Source organism: Lytechinus variegatus, chromosome 8 (assembly GCF_018143015.1).
Source record: "Lytechinus variegatus isolate NC3 chromosome 8, Lvar_3.0, whole genome shotgun sequence".
Taxonomy (NCBI): Eukaryota; Metazoa; Echinodermata; class Echinoidea; order Temnopleuroida; family Toxopneustidae; genus Lytechinus; species Lytechinus variegatus.
In genome coordinates, this window is record NC_054747.1 from 9938049 (window position 1) to 9946260 (window position 8212).

The window sequence follows — 8212 nt, forward strand, 5'->3', positions numbered from 1 at the left end:
TAGAAATTAATTAAATGTAATTGAATTGAATTGATTTAATTTGGATTGTATTGGACTGTTAGATTGGACTGCTAGATTGGATTGTATTTAATTGAATAGGATTAAATTGAATTAGATTGCATTGAAGTGGATTGGAATTTGGATTCAGTTGGATTGGATTAAATTGAAATGAATAAAATTGATTAGAATTAAATGAAAATGAAATGAATTTGATTGAATAGAATGAAAATGAATATTTCAATGGTGAATGTCCAAGATGATCATCAAATTTCTGTTTTCTGTAGTTGATTCTGATGCTTATGACTTCCATTCATATTACAATACAGCATTGTGTTTACATGCTTGCAGTAGCATATTAAGCTTTTCTGTAATTATTAAATATCTTTATATTCATACAATCAGCACAGTTGTGTAATGATCTCTGCCCTTACAAAAAGTTACGATTGATCCGATCAATCACAACTATGGAAAGCCAGCAAAGTCAACGTATGAAATTCATGTTTGTTAAAAAAAATCTCTAGATATGAATGTATATCCATAAGTTCATTGATTTCTTGACAATTTGGTGTGTTCTCCTTTGTTTACAAAGGACATGTTGCAAATTTCTTGTAGAAAAAATTATGACACTGATGGATTTCCATAGTTACTCTTTGTAAGATGGGGCCCTGGAAAAATATACCTTCATTGTAAAATCACTCTAACGACATTTCACAGCTATACAGTTCGTTTTAATTGATCTCATCTGTTAGTGAATAACCCCCCTATTCTTTGTGAATGAATTTTTGTACAGGGTAACTGGACCAGTGGCACGGATCAAACAGGATTGGTTCATCAGATGCCTTTACAATTAAAATCTACATTAACTGCCGATGTGAGTATTATGCGACTTTCACATTGTGAACCTTTTCCCTTCCAGTATACTGTAAACGCTGTTATCTCGCGCTGGGCGGCTTCAAAACGTATTCACGGGTTCACAAAGTCACTTCCTTCTTCCGAATTTGTGGCTGGTTTTAATTAACATTTCAGGCAAAAAAACAACAACCATATTGTGATAAGTAGTGGAAGCACCATTGTGTAGCGGTTCTGCCTCTCATCTTGGAATCAGAGGGCAGTTTGTTCAAATCCCACCATAGCCGAGCGTCCCTTGACAAGATGTCCATCTACACTTTGCCACTCTCCACCCAGGTACTAATTGGGTACCGGTAGGAAACAACCGTCATTGTGGTTGGTTTAGCAAGTTTGCGCCAAACAGGCTGCTAATAAGCTATGAATCCGGTGACCGGGTAATGATAATGATGAAGTACTTTGAGCAATCATAGCTTGATGATAATACATGAGATTTGTATAGCGCACTTTCCATCTTGATTAGATGCTCAAAGCGCTTCAGAGCAGAACAACAAAAACTATTTACATATAATGCATGTCTGAACAATAAGTCAATATCTATCAAAAAGCACTCTTATACAGGTATGTTTTCAGGTTGCCCTTGAAGGTGGTCACTGAAGTCTGGGTTTTCAAACTCTGTGGGAGAGAATTCCACATGCTAGGCCCTGCATTATCAAAGACCCGCTCCCTGCATGATTTCTTAATAGCAACTGGAATTTGTAAGAGATTAGATGATGAGGATCGTAAATATCTTGAGGGTTGGTAATTATGCATCAACGACCTATTGTACCTGGGGGAAGTTCCAATGCGGTACATGTAAAAGCCAATTATTATCATTTTCTTTTCAGGTTGGGGGCTTTCCAGTCAGCGTCGTTCACATACAAAACATGTTTCACTACACGTATCATATCCCATCATATGTCTTTGATGTTCATCTGTGCTACAATGAAGAGGACAGCCGCTCCATGGCAGTAGAGATCTTGGGAATGGGTACGTAGTGGTCGGAGAGGTGCCGGTGGATGGTTTATTTTCAATTGGTCTAATGCCAATTCGTCCAATTACCAACTCGTCTACTATTATTTGATCTACCATCAGTTTGTTCACTATTCACATGGTCTAATTGCCATTTCGTCTAATTACCAGTTGGTCCAAAAGCCATTTAGTTCATAGACCATTTCAAAGGTTTATTTCCGAATGGTCTAATATTAATTCGTCCAATCACCAACTTGTCTACTATCATTTGGTCTACCATCAGTTTGTTCACTATACACATGGTCTAATTGCCATTTCGTCTAATAACCAGTTGGTCCAATAGCCATTTAGTTCATAGACCATTTCAAAGGTTTATTTCCGAATGGTCTAATATTAATTCGTCCAATTACCAACTCGTCTACTATCATTTGGTCTACCATCAGTTCATTCACTATCCACATGGTCTAATTGCCATTTTATCCAATCACCATTTCATCTAATAATGAGTTGGTCCAATAGCCATTTAGTCCATATAGCATTCGGTCTTATTGGACTGAGTGTTAATTTGGCGAAATTAAAAAAAATAAAATGAAAATGGGTATGAGACCAACTTGTTACGAGACAAATTGGTCATACGTGAACTGGTGATTAGACAAAGTGATTATTTGACCAAATGGTTATTTGATCAAATTGAACCAAATGGATGTTAGATGACATTAACCTCCGCTACAGCAAAATTAAACATTTATTATTACCGTCGATCGATATAAGCCTAAATGAATACAGGTTTGTGTTGATTACCATACCCCAATCTGTCTGTATATTATTTCATGAAATATCACATACAATGATTATAACTTGGCAAGACTTGTAATAAAATTATAGGATTTTGGTTACTTTTTATAAAAAATTATTTTTTTTTTTTTTGGGGGGGGGGTTGTTCATCTGCTTCTTTCATTTATTTTGCTAAATAGTCATGAATAACAAACTTTAAGTAGGTTTCTCTTTCTCTCTTACATGTACCTAGACATCCGTAAAAACTATGTTGTGAACAACACCCACAATTTCTATGCTGCAGTCCAGCACGCCATGGCTAATGCCTCCGGTCTTCCGGCCAGCCGTATTGGCAATGTTTATGTGAGTATTTTATTGGAAACTTTCCATATGTGACCTACATGTACCACCCTTAACCCACCAATAAGTCACCAGTTAAGGTTCTTTGTAAATAGCCAAAATAGTCATTTAGTCTCAAAAACCCAAGATAAAAAAACTGCTCATCTTAAAGAGCAATTCTTCTTCACACTGAAAAACTGTAAAAAGTGCAAAATATTTTATGTAGCCAGAGTTGAAATGGGATTATCTGTAGATTATACATTGTACATTATAGAGTAAATGACATCCAATCAAGATGGAAAGTGTGCTATATTTAACCAAATTTTCATTTGAAAAAGTGCAAAATAATATTTTAAGTATTTATAGTTAAAATGAGATTATCTGTACATTACACATTGTATAGAGTAAGTGACATCTAATCAAAATGGAAAGTGCATTATATTTAACCATAGAGCTGTAATAGCTCCATGATTTAACCAAAGTTTCATTTGACAAAGTGCAAAATGATACTTTAAGTAGCCAAAGTTGAAATGAAATCATCTGTAAATTATACATTGTACATGTACATTAAGGAGTTAGTGACATCCAATCAAGATGGAAAATGCACTACCGGGTATATCTAGCCAAATTTTCATTTGACAAAGTGCAAAATTATACTTTTAAGTAGTGAAAGCTGAAATGAGATTATCTATACATTGTACATTATAGAGTAAATGACAGTCATCTTGTAGTGAAGCTTCAGGGTTGCGCCCCACAGGAAAATAGTTCCTTTTGCGTCATTTCAGGAACCGTAGTTCCAACCAGTCCCTCAGGCAGTCTTTTTCCGGGGGGTTTAAAGGTAAATGCTAGTTTTGGTAACGATATCAAAATGAGTTCGTACAGAATCCAATGAAATGACCAAAGTGTCTTTTTGTATAAATAAAATGCATGTGCCAAAGGATTCTGGAAGAAACTGTAATTGCTGAGAAATCAGCAAATAAGCACAGGATTTGGGTAGAGCGTCGGGCACGACGCTCTAATCAATAATTATACATTGTCCCACGTGCGCTTATCTGTGTTGGGGATCTTCGGTGTAAACATTTTTCAGCGTAGATTTCAACATTTCACAAAGTTCAGTTAATGTAACTGTACCAGATCTAGATCCTGGATGATATACTGACAATTAAGCCTGGTTTTACAGACTTTCTCATGAAATCGGTGTTTACTGCAACTACTGGAATTTCTCTTTAACTTTCTGAATTCCACCTTCTGATTTATTACAGGCTGCTGAGGGTGTTGAAGAGATTCTGATCGTCTACTTTGACATGCTAGGCCTACCCCCTGTTGAAGGGAACGCCCTCAATCCTAAGCACGGTCCCGACCTGGCGGAGGCCCTCATTACCCTCGAAGAACGAGTGCTTGGAAAAGATCCGATCCGTATCAACTTCACCAAGGATGGCAAGGTAAGATTGATATCAATCAGTCATCCAACTGTTAAATTTCGTTTAGTCCCTGACTCAGAGATGCTAACCCTCAAGAGGCTCCCAAAATTCATCCCAACTCCCGCCCTTAGGATTACCATCCTTATCCTCCCGAAATTACGATTTTTTTGCATTGATCAAATTGGATTGGAAGGACATGTATTCGTCTGCTAACTTTAGCATGTAGTAACTCCATTACGTTCGCTGCTACTAAATTCTGTGTGAAAGGCAGACAAATACGGAGCAGCGAAAAGCCGGTGCATGTGATATGCCCAACGGGAATCCACTGTGCACCAATCGGTCATCCAGGTGTTAAATTTAGTTGGCTAGGAGATTTCAAGCTCAGTGTTGACCTTTGGTGTCGGTGGTAGGTCATTTTTTCATGATTATAACACCAAACATAAAATGAAGATGGTCTTGAAAAGTTACTCACTAGTTGTTGAGATGTCAATACTATAATCTGGAGCAGTTTTACAAACACTTAGTAAGTTTTGGAGCTAGGGGAAGCAATCCAAATTTCATCACCAACACCAAGGCCAACACCGGACTTGAAATCCCCCAATGTGGGGGTGGCTGGTTTCACCTCTACTTACAGAGACCACCCTCACCCACTCCCTCCAGTTTACTCTTCTCCTGTGCACTATCCTCCATCAACCCAACCTTCCCACCCCATCCACTACTTGCTTCATCTTACTTATACAATGTAAATCACATAACCATCACCGAGGGGGGGGGAGGATGGGAGTGCAGAGGCTGTGAATGCACCCCCCCTTCGGCTCACAATTTTTTTTTTTTAAGTCAAAAAGCTCCTATGCCAGCAGCAGCACTGCCTGACATCGGAATTGATCATTTTTGTCACTTTTTTCCTCTAAATGTACCACCCCCCCTTGAAAAAAGCTGGTGACGGCACTGTATCGTAATTGTTTATTAATTTGGATGCAGTTTGGATATTGTACAGTACATTGAAGAATTCTCCTTTATTGGGGCCCCATTTCATGATGAACAATAGGGTGGCTTCACAATACGGTGCACCATCTATCGCTTGCAGCGTACAGGCCAGTTCCTAACTTTGGGGTCGACATTGCGCGCAGGCCACGCACATTGCTAGTGTGCTGTAATGTGACTGATTAAAAAAATAAAAATCATATGGCAAAAGCGGAGGAAGAATTCACCGAAAACGGTCTAAATTTCGCAAATAAGTATGCGCCAAATTTCTCTCCCACGTCCTAGCCCTGGTAAACAGCAGAATTTTACACAAGCCGGCCAAACTACGACTGCCGGTGCGGCATATGCATGCACTAGAGTGCGTGTGCAATAGACGTCGACTTTTTCCCCCACAAGGCGTTGCAAATTTTGTCCGGTCTGCTGCAAACGATAGGTGGCTTACCGTATTGTGTATCCACTGAATTAGGGTAACTTTTCCATGTATGCAACTACCGTGGCAACCGTACTCAGCAGCCATCAAATCAAAGTCGAGGTTTCCATCGGGGTTTTACCAGTTTATATGTCTTCTTCGTTTTACAGGATGTGACGCTGATTGTTGCGAGAGGATCGCTTCGGTTTGACTTCCACCCACCATCAGCTGACGATGAAGGTGTAGGAAAAGGTAGGCTATTGCAGCGCTTGACACTGGCTCTGGTCCGACGGTCCCAGACCGGTAAAAATTGCTGTCGGGCCAGTAACTTTTCAGAAAAAAAAGCCAGATTTACTGGTCCGACATGACCCGTAAGGTTATATCTAACTGATACAAAATATTTTCTTCTCTTTTGTAAATTATAAAAATAACTCTAGCATCTAAAAAAATGGCTCTCATGAATTGTGTTGAGTGTGTGTACTGTTTTGAGGGAGGGGGGGGGGGGGGGGCGAGGGTAACAATAAGCAATAAAAGACAGCAAAATAAACTTAAGTCTTTTTTATATTTTTCTTTATTTTTGGGGACCAGTAAATTTTAGGTTCGGTCCAGTTGAAAATGGAAAAAATGGGGATGTACTGGTCCGACATGATCAGGTGGGACCAGTAGAACAAAAGGGTTAGTGTGGAGCCCTGGTTATTGTTGGATTACCATCCCTCCTAGTAATTCTCAATCTGTTATTTGGTCATTTGCATACCTGCCGAGTGTTCCTGTTAAATAGCAATATTCCCATTTATGGGGGGAAAAGAGAATTGCCATTTTAATATGATTATTCATATTTTGTAAAAAAAAAAATTAATTTATAAGTGTTCCTATTTGTTGCCATTTCTTACTATTTTTTTCCTATTTCTTTGCTCTTAGGATTGGGAGGTGTGCATTTTTTTTATCCATATTCATTTAAAAATTAGGTCATTACAATACTCATTAAATTCATGATTTAATGAACACATTTATACAAGTAAACTGCATTTAAAGAAATAAGTTACCCAATGATATATCAAGGGCTTCAATGGAAATAATAAGATTTAAAGGTAAATTAAACTGTGGCACCTAAATGTAGCCCCTGTAAAATAAGAACTCTTTTATATACAATACTATTAAAGGAAACCAAATCCCAAGAAGAGAAGCAATCTTATTGCAAAGAGTGAAATGAGAGGAACAAATAAAAAAAAAGTTTCATCAAAATTGGTTATGAAATAAGCAAGTTATAGACATTTAAAAACTCTTGTACTTTCTATGGGGATCCTCAAATTGGCAGACGTGCTTCAAAATGGCTGATTTTGTGCACAACTCTCCAAGTACACGAATTTTCAGATTTTCCCCTTTAGTTTACATATTTCACATTATCTCTTCCTGACTTTGACATATGTGGTGTGAATTATATTTTCCCATGACATATGTCGTGCTCAGAAGGAGGCACGATGCAATTTTAAAGACAATGAGGAAAATCTGAAAAATTGTGTACAAAACAAATGGAGAGTTGTCCACAAAATCAGCCAATTTGAAGCACGTTTGCCAATTTGAGGATCCCCATAGAAAGTACATGAAGAGTTTTCAAACTCCCATAACTTGCTTATATCATAACCGATTTTGATGAAACTGGTTTTAATTGTTCTTCTCATTTTACTCTTTACTATAAGATTGATTCTCTTCTTGGGTTTTGGTTCCCTTCAAATATTCAAAACAAATCATCAAATTTTGATATAAAAATTGACTACCTTCCATGAAAAGCTTGTACAGACCTATTTCCTCATTAAATTACTTCTCCTTTCATTTCTGTTTAATATCTTCTTCCTTTTTTTTTCTTTCATCTATCAGGAGCAGCAGCTGGTATTGGGATCGGAATGTTCCTACTGGGAGCTATCATCGCTACATTGATTGCGGTGGCATTTGTCAAACGTAGCTCATCCCCACCTCCGCCATATGGTGTACAGGGATAGAGGTGAAAATGGTCTATTATTTTATGATGGATGGGGGATCCACAGCTGCCAAGTAGTACTGATTTTCCATGTTTAGTACTTAAAATAGAGAAGAATGCTGATGGTTTCATGCAAAATACTGATTTCTTAAGTAATACTTAAGTAAAATACTTTAAGTAAAATACTTACTATCTCCTCACCAAAATACTGATTTTCAGCCTTAAAAATACTGAAATGTTCTTGTTCAGGTTGGCAGCTCTGGGGATCGTTTTTTTTTTTTTATTTGGGGGGGGAGGGGGGGTTGACATTCTTGGTGGTCTGCAAAGCAAATTTGGTGGCTCTAAAACAATAGAAAACCCTACAATTTATCAAAATTTTGTTAGCCCGACCGGACCACCAAATGTGGGCTTTTACAGAATTTTTGGCGGCCCTACTCTCACTCTTGGTTGTCC

At 37.9% G+C, this 8212-nt stretch overlaps 1 protein-coding gene across 1 annotated transcript in view; it reads left to right on the top strand.

Annotated features, from left to right (window-relative positions):
- Window positions 1-7907, top strand: part of LOC121419951 — a 34147-nt gene extending 26240 nt beyond the window's left edge. Inside the window, exons 9-14 of the mRNA XM_041614446.1 lie at window positions 791-871; window positions 1734-1875; window positions 2885-2994; window positions 4233-4412; window positions 5955-6036; window positions 7660-7907. Of these exons, the coding sequence (XP_041470380.1) occupies window positions 791-871; window positions 1734-1875; window positions 2885-2994; window positions 4233-4412; window positions 5955-6036; window positions 7660-7781 (717 nt within the window). The 3' untranslated portion in view covers window positions 7782-7907. The remainder of the gene's footprint in view (window positions 1-790; window positions 872-1733; window positions 1876-2884; window positions 2995-4232; window positions 4413-5954; window positions 6037-7659) is intronic.
- Window positions 7908-8212: the final 305 nt, after the last annotated feature.